The 15,969-nt window shown below is 28.1% G+C and overlaps 1 protein-coding gene across 1 annotated transcript; it reads right to left on the bottom strand.

The window, feature by feature from the left end:
- Positions 1-2,131: 2,131 nt before the first annotated feature.
- LOC113553462 lies at positions 2,132-8,402 on the bottom strand. The gene is made up of 2 exons (XM_026956796.1): positions 7,748-8,402; positions 2,132-3,103 (listed from the first exon to the last, which is right to left on the bottom strand). The coding sequence occupies exons 1-2, from the start codon at positions 8,248-8,250 to the stop codon at positions 2,284-2,286; spliced, it is 1,323 nt and encodes a 440-aa protein (XP_026812597.1). The 5' UTR covers positions 8,251-8,402; the 3' UTR covers positions 2,132-2,283.
- Between the last annotated feature and the right edge of the window lie 7,567 nt (positions 8,403-15,969).

Below are 15,969 nucleotides of genomic sequence, written 5' to 3'. Positions count from 1 at the left end.
TAAAAATCAATTTACGATAATCACCTGCTTGTAAATAATATGTCGATATTAATAGAAAATATTTATAGTTGACATAAATATATTAATGTAATTTAATAATTAAATAATAAATCTTAAACGTTGATAAGAAACTTTATAATTTTAATTTTTTAAAGTGTATTAATTTTATAACTTATTATTTTGACAATTGATTAGGCGTGTCTATCAATCAGAAGCTATATTCATCAACTGAAATAATATCTTGCTGACAAACGATGGTTAGAGACGCATTGTTGTGGATAAAGTTCTTATGGCTCACAATAATAATTTCGTTGTAGAAGTGATAGTCAATTTTAAGAAAAAACTCTCAGGTTCTCACCTTGAAGTTTTCATTTGATCACAAAATTAAATTGTAGTTCATCAGATGTGTTAATTATACCAAATATCGCTGTGGATTTGTACTGAGCTTCTCAAACGTGCTAAATTTAAACGAAATATATTTGAGGATTTTCCCAAACACGCCACTACTCACAATTTCAGACAGTTTTTCTTGTAGTAAAAATCCATTTTAGAATTATTATTTTATTCACAATATGTAAAACTAATTTAATCGTTATATATTTACTGACCAATTAATATTTAATTTCAGATAACTACAATGATAGATTACATGATTTTTTTATCTATTTTATCTTCACGTCTCATTTTCAATACTTGCATGTTTACATAGAAATAATTATTACTAATGAATTAACTAATGATAAATGTTCAAGATAAATAAATATATATATATATATATATATATATATATTAACAGTGTACTCTCGTTTATCCGCACAATAAGGTGGCAGAGCATCCACGGATAAGCGAATTTTGCGGATAATCCGAAAAATTAAAATTATGAATTAAACGTATCAAAAATCAAGTATCAATATGATTATTTATTATTAATAAATTGAGATTATTTTATTTTATGTCGTTATCAAGTAATTGGCTATATAAACTGAACCGATAATTATGTATAATGTAAAGATAGGTATATATATATTTTTTTTGAATACAAAAAGGTATATTATGTAGTCATGTAGATGATTCCCGCGGAAGACAACGGATAATCCGCAACGCGGACCTAACCTAACGCGGAAACATATATGTGTAATTGCAGAGGCGCAAACTAGTTGGAATTATAGGAGGACAAAAAAAAAATATTCCATACCCACCTATGAAAAAAAAAAATGCATAATAATGTACCCGCCTAATACTGTAAATTATGTAATATAAAACAATTGTGTTGAATGTTGATGCATACCTAATGTTTTGCCTGAAAATAGACTATCAAGTATCAATCAATTGCTCACCTACCCATCTAATGAATTGGGAATTTTCCCCTCACGCACCCTTATATTTTAGCCTCTATAGTCTATATAAATCTATAATATATTATATTTATAAACCATAACAGTATTAGATATATAATGTAGAGGAACCATTATAACTGATTTATTATTACAATGCCATTATTAAATTTAATTATTTAATATAAAATAGAATACATTTTTTGTTATATTTTCATTAAACTGCAATTAAGACGTCAACCTAGTTATTATATTCTTATGGTTATTATCTTTTTTCAGGAGGTACTAATAAAAAATACCAACGTTCAAAATGTTGCCTATACAATGTTCCTTAAAATCTAAAAGTTTCAGTACCTTTGTGTTTTTAAGGAGTGATTTCTAGGCATTTCACAAGACATATATACATTATTTGTTTATAACACGTGATAATATGTAAACGATCATTATTTTAAATCTATAATTCGTGTTTTATCTTATCCCGCTATCGACCAATACCATGAACGAGTTTACTTAAGTCTAGAACATAAACTTACTTTAATTATACTGCGTATGTTAAAATATTATAACTTAAAAGTTACAACATATTATTATCATTTGCTATTTTTTCATAATAATGTTTCGTAATACTTACACTACTTCCTTACATAATATTTGTTGTATTAAATATTTTTAAATGGATTAGATTCATTATCTACTATTTTTACTACATTATGACTTGTACAGGTATTTCAAATACAAGCTATCTGCTTGTATTAAAAACACGAAGAAAAAAATAATAATAAAGAAAAATAATCATCTATAACCAAATAAAGATAATATTGAATTCATTTTTGATTAATAATGTAAATCTACGAGTAAAATATTTCAAGCATTTTTCTCGAGAGATCAACAGCTAAAATAAAAAAAAGTTTTCGACATTTGCAGTAATTATAATAGTTAATTTAATTATTCATATTTCTATTGATGTGCTGATTTTATAGGCAGTAGCATTGACGGTGGGTGTTCTGGCATACTTTCGGCGGAGAAAATGATGAATAACGTCTGCGACCCATTCGGTGGCCAAGTCGCCGCCTTGCGAGAGCAACAAGTCGGACAATTGGGAATCATCGGCATCGGGGAATTCATTTTTGTCGGGAAATTTGTTTTCCTCTAACATAACGCGAGCGAAGTACGTCACGTGCGACAGACCCACGAATCCGTTTTCGTGCATTTCAGCGTCTATCTGATTGCGGTTCGGCACGGGGACGTCGCCGGCTTCCTCGGCCAACGCCGCGCAGTACACGTCCAGCAACTCGTCCCAGTGATCATCTCGGGTTTGGCGATCCGTGTTCAAGTACAAGAAAAACGACAGGTCTATGGCTAGCGATCCGTACCGGATGGTCGCCATGTCAAACGGCAGCACATCCACTGGCCGGCCGCTGTCATCGTACCGGAACAACAGATTGTTTCGGTTGAAGTCACCATGGCACAGCACGGCTAGTGGTTCGAGTGGAGAGGTGACGCGTCTCAATATCTGTAACGGGTCAGCCAACAGTTCTGACTCGAACTTTCGTATCCACTTTAAAACGTTGTCGTCGCAGTTACTATCATCACTCTCAGTGTGACGTTGTTTTAACCAATCCAAAGCCACCGAATACAGATTTTGGAGTACGGAAGGGTGGAAAATCCATTCGCCGCTTTCAGACCATTGCGTCTCTTTCACTTCAGAAATTATCTCCTTGAATTTCTTCAAGTCATTTCGCTTGGACCTGTACGAAAGTCCGTGAAATCTGTCAACAGAGTAATAATAATAATAATTATATTTATTCATATTGTTGTAAAGCAGCGGTTTTCAAAACTTTTTTGTTTATGAGCCCTTATGTTTCTAAAAAAAATTAATGAGCCCAAAAAATCAGAAATTTATATTTGAAACAGCATTAACTAAGAAATATAATAATTATTTGAATTTAATTCATATAGATATGACCAGGGAGCCGCGGAGCTCTTACAATACTGCTCTGCGTATCATATAGTTTAACCCTTTCACTGCTATGGACACACATATGCGTACTATGTAAACGACTTAGGTGTGCTATGGACGCACATATAAGTTCTACCATTTTAAAAATCAAAAAACCTGTTTTCGATAATGTGATGATACCATTAAATGGTAAATAATTAGACGAATCTAAAGAGACAATAAAAAAAAAAAATATGATAAATATTAAAAAAGTTATAAGTAAAATAATTTATTTGATTTTCTAGGGTTTCCAAATTGTCATTACTTGATAAACTGAAATAATATAGTTCATTATCGACTATTTGAGAACCAATCACTAACTTAATTAACTAATATCTGCTAAAAAAGTTACTAGAAATTTTTTTTTTTGTTGATAGTTATTATTTGAACTATAATAATATTTAAAACAATACGAAAAAAAATATTTAAAAATAAAATTTAATTTAATAAGTGCTGCGAACTGTGAAAAATAATTCAGCAGGGAAAGGGTTAAAAGTCGCTTTTTGTTTTTCTTTAATAAATAATCCAAATAAATATATAAACCATAGTATTTAAACATAGATTTACAACATAGATTTTAAAAATTTAAAATTATATAGATCAGTAATATTTTATCAACCACTTGACTATATTGTATATTTTTGGTGTTCATTGTTTCAATGTAATATATAAACCCCAATAATAATGTACATCGTGTAACTCAAAATCGGTTTATAAATTACTATTTAATTATATTTTATTAATGTTAAGTCGCAATTATAATCGTAGCATGATGTACGTAAAATTGTTAAAAAAATAATCAATATATTCGAATAATAATAATCAATATAATTAAAGTTATTGTTTAGGCTATAGCAATTGTAGCGGTAAAAAAAATATTGTATCTTACCCAAAAGCATACTAAACATGTTAAAATAAAAATTATTATATTTATTTTAAATATACTACTTTTTTTCAAAATTTAATATTATGCATCACGTAGACTATAGTATTATCTATAATTAATAAATTATAGTTTTGTTTTAGAATTATATATAATCTATATTTTAATATAAGTTTTTGTCCTGACTGACAGAGAATAAATATAGACCCTAAACTTTAATAGGTAAAGAATTGAAATTTCGATCGTACTTTTGTTATATAATGTAAATGTACATTAAAGACGAATTTCGTAAAATTACCATTAAAATGGTATAAAAAAGAATTTTTTTTATTTAGTATAGCAATTGGTTATAAAAAATGTCCATTGGTTAAAGAAAATAAAATAGTTATTTTAAGTGAATACATTTTAGATATACATAATATAATGTACTTTTTATATTTTTACGTTTGGTTAAAATCACCTATTTAATGATCCACTCAAACCGTATTTGCATACGTTTTTTTACGTTTGATTTTATTCAATTAGAGTTCGATTATTTTAATTTGTTACTTTATGAAGGATTAGGTTAGCAATCTTAATCCCTATGATAAGTTCGCTATCATGAACAAGTATATGTATGATGACTTTCTTTTGCCATTTTAGTCTTAAATTAATATTTTTTATTTACTATCAAATAATATGCGTTTCAGAGTCACATTTAATAACTTGAATACCTATAATAAACTATGTAGCTTAATCTTATACATACTATTTTTTTTTAAAAGCTTTAAACATTATTACATTAATATAAAATTGATTAAAATAAATATTAAATCAAATAGGAAGTGTAATTCTTAAGGGACAATGAAGTTTACGCACGGGGACTACTAATATTATGATAAATGGTATACAAAGGTATCTACATAAAAATGACTATAACAATATTAAATAAGTCCCAAAGCAAATAGTAAAAATATATTAATATAGTTTTTTTGGTATCTATAGAGTATTATAAACAAACTAAACTATATGTTATTTACTTCACTACACGGAAAAACATTAAATTCTATATGTACGTCATTTAAAATTAAGATCAAATAAATATATATATATCAACGAGGTTACTATAATAACATAATCATACTAATCATTGGTTGCTAGAGGATATCTTACACAAATTCCAATTAAATAATAATAATAACAGTGATAATAATTTAAATGTAAAATTGTGGTTACTCTACAAAATCGGTCGGGGAAAAAATATTGTATTCATTCCAAAAACAGATATATGTTAAAAACTAAATATTAATAAAAATGAATAAATATATATATATATATATATATAAATACAAATATCTATTCGTGAATATGTGACGTCTTAATTAAATATAAGTACTAACTATTATATAATAATAACTATACTATATTATACTATAATAATTACTAATAACTTTTTATCACTACAATATTATATTAAATCAATTTTTCTGTTTTCAAGATACGAAGAGAAATATAATTTTAATAGTTATGTAGTATGTTTTATAAAATTAAACAATTATATTGAATGGTTACTCATATTGGTAATATATTAGGTAGGTAAAAGATAACTTAAAGTATTAGAGATTTTTTTATTCTTATTATTATTATGGTCCAAACAATTGTAAAATTGTTTTAATATACATTGTGATAATATATTGTTATCGTTAATTTAAAACCGTCAAATGCATTAGAATACGTAGTGTAGCTACCTATTGATCTTTTAATTTTCACTTTAAATATTATTAATTTGGTTCTAATTACTAATAAATCAAAAGATAGAACAAACAGCACGTATGCGCGTATCTATACATAACCGATTTCATAATTTCAAACGCAGTGTCAAAGTACAGAAGCCAAATATCATTAAATATAATATTAGATAATTTCACTGAGATAGATAACAACTACTGGAGCGCCGACTCGCTATGTTGGTAACAGAAAACGAGCCGTGTCGAATACCGTTACCCCCACCACCGAATGGCAAATTATTTAAATGCACATTACTTAACACTGGATTTTAGTAAACTTTAACTTAACGTTTTACAGTAACAAAATAATCGTAACTGATCGAATTTGGTATCAACATTTTTATCTTGATGTTGGTTTTGTATTGATATATTTTAATATGAAATATTTATAATTTAGTAAAGAAATGATATACTTGAAAAAAATTATATTCATAACCAAGATAACAAATATAATAAAATGTAAAATAATAATTAAAAAAAATAAATAGAAATTTTAATTATTTAAAAAAATTTAAATAATATTAATTTAGATAACTCGGTTCTTAAGGAAGATTAATTTTGAAGTACTCGACATATATTAAATTATTTTTCAAAATGGCTCACTCTAATATTAACAAACCTTTTACTAATTAAATTAAATAATATATATTCATGATTAGGAGTCCCTAAGACAAAATTTATAGAGTGGACGCCAGGAAAAAAAAATAGTGTATTTTTATTTAGTATACTTCTTCTAGCACATTCTATAACATTTAGTTTTAAATTATTAAAAAATTTATTTTCTTTGACAACAATAACCTGGAACGCTTTTTCCAAATATTGTTCAATTAATATGACTAATTTTGAAACATTAATTAGTTTACCTTAAACTGACTTTGTAAATGTTAAATTATTTATATAACTATGGTCAAATTGATTTTCCATTAACATACTTATACAAAAATCACACATCACTTTTGACATAATACTTCTAACAATGTAACCAGACATGTTATTGAATATTTCATTAACATATTCTCCTAAATGTGTATTTATTCAGTTGATCTAAAAATATGTTAATGTGATTTTCATTTTCTGAATCAGATTCTGAATATGTTGTTTCATTTTGTACAAATTCTATGGCTCTATGCTTATTTTTTCCTTTTGAAAAGGGAATTCTAGAGTTTAATATATCAAACTTTTAAAAGTACATATTCTAATATGAGCTACTTATATTAAATTATACTCGGGGTCAGGGGTTATAGTGGGAACTCAGTTACCCTACCTCTAAATATGGATAAAAAGCATTCCCTTTAACAAATTATTCGTAAGGTACGCCGAAACGCTCCAATTATAACCAGGCTATATATACCAGCTGTATTGCTGTGTAATTTTAATTATAAAAATATATTAAATTTAATAGTTCAGTAAAATGTGTTACATTTCAAAAAATTGATTTTGAATCAAAGTGACCGAATCATCCTATCTCTATAATTTTGTGTATAAACTACGGGTTTTTGCAATTCGGTGGTGGGTGTAACGCTCAATGCGACAGCTCGTTTTTCGGAACAGAGTCCGCACTCCAGTAGTTGTTATCTATCTCAGTGGATAATTTACATTTTATCAAATTTGGATCAATACCATTTGTACGGACAGTATAATACAATGAAAACCAAGACCAAAGGTCGGCCGGAAATAAAAACGTACACCGCCGAAACCTAATGGGTTCGTCGACTCTAGCTGAGTTATTCTATTTAAACGTTTTTCGATTACATTGATCACTCACTTTGCCAACGTCCTGAGTGCCACGGTCAGGTGTTCGAAATCCAAACTCAATCGGTGGCCGACCATCGCCTCTTGATATCCGTTCGCGGTTGCGTTTTCCAAAACGATCACGTCCCGGGGCGCCTGATCACCGCAAATGTTGCGCCCGTAAAAGTAACGACAAAACACCGTCGTCGCGGACTCATCGCCGTTCCGCCGAGAACTGTGGGACAACAGAAACGGCGCGATCCGTTCGTAGAACAAGACCTCGTTGTGGAACTGATTATCGTTGTTGTAAAATTCCTGCATCGCGGGCGTCGAATGCTTATACTTGAACACGAGTCGATGGCTATGGCGTCGGCCGTCGCGGTCGTCGACGGCGGCTACGCCGTACATCACGCACGACGCGAATTGGTTCTGTTCCGTGTGCAGCCCCTCAAGTTTGAACGACGCGATCCGGCTGCCCGGCCCGAACGCTTCCGCCGCGGTCATATCTCCTATCGTTCCGTCCACCTTCGCCGTCATCGCGTTCGGCAGCGGTTAACGATTGGCCTCGATGTCGTCGTCGTGTCGCGCGTCGTCCTGCTCGTGTTCCAGTAGTCGAAATGGCACTGAACAGACCGCGTGCTGACATGCGTATCGTCGAGGTTGGTACTGACAAATCGCAATCGGACATTGCTTCCCTAAACAATAGAATTAATGTCGAATTACAGTGATTACGCACCACGCAATACGTATTTTTAAATGTTTATCGCAATAAATACCTGTTATTATTATTACTATTATTACTACATCTAACAGTAGTCATTAACCTTATAGATGTTACGGCTATCCGAGGTTATCACCTGGGTACACACGCACTTCTAGTTTCTTTCCTCACGCGTACACCGATAACTTTAGGCGTTTCCTATGATATTGCGGTAGGAAATCTGATTATTCTGATGACGACCAACGAAAGTGCTTATACAAAAGAATTAACATGATAACATTCCGTTCTTTTTAATGCAACCGAAATCAAGCATCGTAAGACGGATTGGCGAAACGATTTTGGCGCAAAAAAACACGAAATAATCGAGATTTTTATTTTATATTACGGCCGGCCACGGCTCCTGTTCATATTTTGACGTTGTTCACCTAAAAAACTAAATATACGTATTTTTAAGATGGAAGCGTACTCGCTATGCTTCTATAAACTCTGTAGCGGTTACAAGGAACCGTCAGACTTTCCTTCTATATCAAAAAACTCTCGAAAATCCAAATATAAACCACCTAAGTACGGTGAAAACCACTTTTTTGAAAAAAACTGGTATGTAAGTTTTCGCGGTGAAGGATTTATTTTTCGACTCAGAAACTTTACACGCATCGTAAGACGGATTGGCGAAACGGTTTGCGCGCAAAAAATACGATATAATCGATATTTTTATTTTATATTACGGTCGGCCACGGCTCCTGTTCATATTTTGACGTTTTTCACCTAAAAAACTAAATATACGTATTTTTAAGATGAAACATGGAAAATCCAAATACAAATACATGTTGTTATAAAATCAAGTATGTGTAATATATTTTTATAATAGGCAATATTATAATGTTTAAACCTTATGTCATAGATTTTATTTACGATTTATAAACACACCAAAATATTAATATAATCTAGCTTTTTATTGCTATTAAATTCAATTATTTTACATAATTTTGTAAACATAATTATTAAAACAATCGAAAAAGTTTTCTAGTCAAAATAATTTTAAAATTGTACCATTCAATTTTTTTCATTTTTATTTGTTTAAATATATTATTGATGGGCGTCGCCCGAGTGCGTCCCGAAATGACCCTTTTTTAATGTTCCTAGTGCGTCCAGAATAAGGTATTATCCGAGTGCGTCCCAAGAAAAAAGGTCATATTTTTTACATAGCCCGAATGCATCCCAGTTAGGTATAAATTTAATGAACTATGTACGTCTTGAATATTAGTTGGTTATTTGGGTAGTATTGAACAGCGAGCAGCATAAATCCCTTTTCGAATACAAGATATGTCAATCGTCGTTAAAAAATTGGTTTTTTTATTTTTTAGTTCCAAATGAATTAATTTGAGTAGTCGTTCACAAAGTTCTTCTTGAACTTTTCGTTTTACAGAGTTCTTTATTACTTGTCTCATCGTTTTTCCTTCAGGTTCTAAATTATGATTATGATTTAAATTACTATCAATAATTGTCTTCTCACTCATATCTGTTTTCGTGTAAGCTGTACACGTTTTGATTACACAGCACCATCGTTTACATCACCACCGTTTTACATCACCATTCAACATTTTATGAAATCTCATTTTATATCCATCAATAATTTTAAGTTCCTTACCGTGTTGGCTGATCATACTCGACGGCAACGACATCGACATCTTTCAAGTATATTATAGTATACAATATTATGTAATAAAATAAATTAATGTAAAATGTTAAATAAATATATTTAAATAAAACGGTTAGCTGCACACATATCACTACACATCACTAAACATACTGCACGTGGTTGTCAAAGACTCGTTACGAATAGTAGGTTTTTACGTATTGACTATAGTGTAAATGCAAACTAACACAGTGTAATATTATAAGTTATCAATGCATTTTATCCATAAAGATAAATATTGTTAGCAATAATATCGCGGACGCACAAGGGATATACCAATATTATTTGTGATATTATCGTGGACGCACATGGGATATACCAAAATTTTTAGCGATATTATTGCGGACGCAGTTGGGCTATTAAAAAGGTACGATATGATAAATGGGACGCACTCGAGAGTTGCCCATTATTGATATGGGTCAAAAATGAACACTAAATAAAAACAAATAAATAATAACTACATTTAATTGTTTATACATATTACACGTATCATAATACATTTAACCTAACGTTATTTGCTATTTAATTGAGTATATTACAATATTATAATTTTATAAGTCTTTGGCGCACGATCAAATTTATGATTTTAGTAGCTTTAACTTTAATATTGTATTATCTGTAGTAATTACTTGACAATAATAAATATAAGTTTAAGTCTGTTTTACCATGATAAATTTAAGATTAAAAATCCATTGACGATAATCGCTTGTGATTAATATTTCGATATCAATAGCAAATATCTATAGTTAATTTAAATTTATTAATGTAATTTAATAATTTAATAATGAATCTTATAATATGTTGATTATAAACTTTAAGATCTTAATTTTTTTTATGTACATTAGTTTTATAACTTATTATTATTTTGACAAGTGATTAGGGGCTGTGAAGTAAAACTATAACTCGTCAACCGGAAGTCACACTCATCTGCTGAAATAATATCTTGCTGACAAACGACGGTTGGTGGCACATTGTTGCGGTTGAAGTTCCTATGGCTCACAATAGACAACGGTTCTTGAGGTTCAAGCTTTGTTTCTACGAGTGATATCTATGGCCAATGAGTACTGTTGAGAGTGTACGTTATCCCATACTAAGTAGCGATCAACTCTTAGTTTATCAAATTGCAATTTCACATTGGTCTTGATTTTAATTATAAACTAACCACCAATTTAAATGTATGTAGACATTGAAAACTCTTCTTTAATTACGATATTATTCCTTAATTTTTGACTTATTATACATGTTTGAAAATAATAGACATATAACTAGTTCCTTATATAATGCTGTACTATAGTCAAGGACATTACATCATATTATGGATAATACTTTAAAAATAATGTCTTTTACACATTTTAATACTATATAGTTAAAGTAATTTGATATAATCAAGAAGAGGACATGACATAGACAAAATGTATTATTAAAGGTTATAATAATCACTAATATATGTTTTTGAGTACTTATTGAGATACCTAGACTAGTATGGTAGTACTAAATAATGGAGTTGGAATCAGTAATTAATACTTAACCACCCATCGTCTGTCCTTGACATTAATCGCGTCCATGCATAACAAAATACCTCATTCTTATAATTATCTATAAAACTCATACCTTAAATGAATTTAGATTAAAAACAAATTAACCATAATATTAGGATAACTAGAAGTATATTCCACTTGTTTAACTGTCTAATTCTATACAATTTTTGAATGTAGATACTTACTTTATAAATTAGCAAATTAATTACCTACGTAATATATTTAATATATCTAAAAATTATTTATTACAATTTAAAAATATTTCATAGTAATTTTTACATATAATTCCATATAGCTACATGATCATGGATTAGTAGAAATGATATAATAATACTACGACAAGATTAAATATAGCTAAGAGACTAAAAGGCTAATGGTTGATCGTATTATTTTGTCACGTCAAATTTAGATCAGATTAGTTTAATACGTATATATATATATATATATATATATATATATAAATTATAAAAACAATGTAGTCAACCCCGAAGTATTTGAAATGTACTAACTAAATAATTGAAAAACGAGAATATCATAAAATATAAAGATATTAAAACTCCATAAATATCACAAAAAGGTTAATTTATTCAAAAATATTTAGAAAATTTTAAACGTGTATGAAATATAACTAAAAATTCTATGAAAATTTCAAGTATCTATGGTTATTCGTTTTTAAGTTACACTAAAATAGACGTTGTTAAATATTGATAATGCGTAATTTTAAAAAAAATACTATGCACAAAATACATCTAATCTAACCAGAAACCATCTTTGATATTAAAAATCTAAGCATTTTAACGTCCTCAAAATTTGACGAAAAAAAATAATAAAAGAAAAAATACATCATTGTAAAATCATAGCTCCTCCGCTTAGAATATAAAACAAAATTGAGTTTCATAGTTTTTAATAACGTGTAAATCCAATAATTAAAAATTGTTTTCACAATTAAATAGAAAAAATAAGTATATCTTGTTATTATCATAATAACTATTATAGGTAATAAATTATTATAATATATTCTAATAATTCGTATTTCGATCTATGGGATATGCTGCTGTTAATTGCGTTGGTGGTGATAGACTTTTCAGAATATCTACGGTCAATCAAGTGTTGGACATCGTCGGCGACATATTTGGTGTCTGAATCACCACCATTCGAAAATACCTTAAGCTCAATGATTGAAATTTATCGGCCACGAAGAAATTAGAGGTGTCTGGCAGTCTGTTTCCCTCTTACCTATCGCGAGCAAAGGGTACGACACGTGTTCCAAACCCAAAAACCCGTCATTGCACATTTCGTGTCCAGCTGATCGCGGCTTTGCATAAGGACGTCACCGGTTTCTTTGGCCAGCTCTACACAACATGTGTTTAGAAACGAATTCTAGTGATCATCCCTAGTCTGTTGGTCCACATTCAAATACCGTCTCGGACAGTCAATATTCTTAGGATAGGTGATTACTATAAAATATAAATTAACTGTGGGTGTCAATCTACGACATATTAAGATACTTGAACTTTGTTAATATTCAATTTTGATATTCATGATAAGACAATTAATAAGTGTAATTAAGTCAACATTATTTCAATTGTATTATCATTGTTTAAATAAATAATGAATTCTATAGGATGATATAACTGTAAGAATACATATGTGCATTTGTATATTTGATACATTCTAAATTATGATGTATTATTATAAGTACACAAAAAATAATATTTATATGTGTGGGCCACATTTTGTTTACATCATAACTCCAGCCTACAGGTTAGTTTTTATTTTGTCAAGCATTTAACTTTATATTCTATGATTTTAAAGTGACAAAAATTAAACACGTCCACTTGTAGTAATAATATACATAATAAGACGTATTCCTGTATTCAAACTATATTAAGTTAAGATGACAAAATACAAGGTGTCCCAAAAAAACTGCTTTTTAAATACGCTAAAAAACACTTTATTTTTAAACAAATATAAAAAAGGATATGTACAGTTTTGGTATAACATCCGGTTTGCGTATGAAAAATAAAATCATTCAATTTTCCTCTCCTAGCTTATCAGGCCAAAGTGCGATCATTAAAATTAACAATAACTACCTTTAAGTTCTCTAGTGAGTTTCACGAGGACAAATTAACCTAACCGGGGGCCCAGTTTTTTTCAAATTTTTTATTAGCCAACGAGTCGATGACACATTGTTATGAGCAGCGTCTCATCCGAGTAAGAGACGAAATCGTCGCATAGTCTCCGCAACACTTTCGTTAGGTTATGATTAGTAAAAGGTCATAACAACCAAAACACGTTTTTCAATTGACATTCGGTCCATGGTGACACTTGACAAAAACTGGTTACACATCAATAAACCAGAATAACAGTAGATTAAAAAAATGATTGGAACAATGTTATAAATATATATAAAAAAAGGTAACCTATTTATAAAAAAAAAATTCTTTTTGGTACACCTTTTGTATTGTACAATATATTATCAAAACAATTAAATATTCCTGTATTCGTTCTACATACCTACTTATTACTCGTATTAATCATATTGAAACTTAGATGAACATTATATTAACTAATAAACTTTTGGTTCAAAGTCCCGAAACTAAGTACTAACCAATATTAGTGATATTAGTTTTTATCAAAATATTCAACTACACATCAATAATAATATAAAAAAAAATATTAAAACATTTTCAATTAAAATAATAATTTTATCTATTTTGAATATAATTTGATAACCTAAATTGTAATATCTAATTTTTGCTAAAGCAAAATGAAATATCTTAGATAAGCATTTTTTATTATGTACCTTAAGTATACAGTACATACCTGTATATTATAATTTATAACTATCAAATTAACTTAGTACCCATTTATTTACAATTAATAGTTAATTGAGAGAAATAATTTATTAAAAACAGTGTTTATACACTGATAATATTGTTTTGTATACCTAAAATTATGTTATTATAATTATTATTGTTTTTATTTATTTTTTAATTAGGTAGAATTATAGAATCCTACATAATATTATAAAAACAATGTGATCAGAAAATACGTTACACATTTCAAATTTAAAAAAATCCCAAAATTAATTTTAAAATTCGAAATATATAAAATATTTTCAGTTTATACTTAAGATTTAAAAATGCAATACAATATTCTTAATAAGTTTTTCAACTTATCATATAAATTCATTTTTTAATGAGCGTTTAAAGTTAAAATTAGATTGGATATTTACCCGTATATGATAATTATTTCTTTCCAAATAAATTTTGGTTTTTGTTGTAATAATTCAAAAACGAAGATATTTAAGTAAGATATTTTACAATAGATATTTGAAATTTTTACATACATTTTTATTATTATTTTTATAAATATTTTAAAATTTTAATACAATTTTCTTCATAAGTTTGTTTATGTCTATATTAAAATATTAAAAATAAATAGGCATATTTTTTATATTTATTTTAAGTTAGAATTTTTACGGTTTGATAAGATTCGTCAAAATTGCAATAAATTGTAAACTATTTTGTTAATTAGAAATTCATAAAAAGTTTTCTTTTTATTTCTAAGTTTTGATAAAAGATTATGCTTAAACTATAAAATTAAAAAAAAAAATAATTTTTTTATAGACATTTTAAGTTTAAGTTCCAATTTGGACAAAATTACTTATCTAAATGATAAATGACGATGTTCAAATTTAAAAACATTCGTGGAACTTTTATATTTATTATATTATGAATTTTATTATAATATTCAATGACATTTTTGACTTATTATCTATTTATACTATGAATATATTTTTACTATTTTACTATTTACAGAAAAATTGTATTATTAAACATCAATAATAGTGACTATTTGAAAATTATTGTATAACAATGTTATCTATCTATATTTTTTAATTTTTTTTAGTTAAAACTTTGTTTTACAATAATTTAAATAAGTTATTTTGAATTATTCTCAAAAATATAAGTGGGGTTTTCTGAAATAATCACTATCTCGCGTTAAACATAGCATCTCATATACAAAGTAATTCATCATGCACGATCACCCTCATTTTTAAAGTCAATAATTTTTTTATTATAATTCTGATCTTTGAATTTAAACTTAACCTTCAATATCCTGTGGTAATACAAACTTTTATTTTACATGTGACGTTATTATTCAACTTATTGATACACATCAAAATATTATATATAGTATTACATATTTTGATGTATACACAATAATAATTTGTGAAAATTATGAATTATTTTTTTCTTTAGATGTGAAGGCTTAAATATTAGTATAAAATCAAA

This window comes from Rhopalosiphum maidis, chromosome 2 (assembly GCF_003676215.2).
Source record: "Rhopalosiphum maidis isolate BTI-1 chromosome 2, ASM367621v3, whole genome shotgun sequence".
NCBI lineage: Eukaryota > Metazoa > Arthropoda > Insecta > Hemiptera > Aphididae > Rhopalosiphum > Rhopalosiphum maidis.
The sequence above is the reverse complement of the archived record's forward strand: the minus strand, read 5'-3'. Positions and strand labels throughout refer to the sequence as shown.

Bases quoted from the DNA above. Each gene is read 5' to 3' on its own strand.
- LOC113553462 (XM_026956796.1), bottom strand. From the start codon at position 8,250: ATGACGGCGAAGGTGGACGGAACGATAGGAGATATGACCGCGGCGGAA. The intron at 3,104-7,747 runs GTGAGTGATCAA...CTCTGTTGACAG, and splicing joins GCACTCAGGACGTTGGCAAA to ATTTCACGGACTTTCGTACA.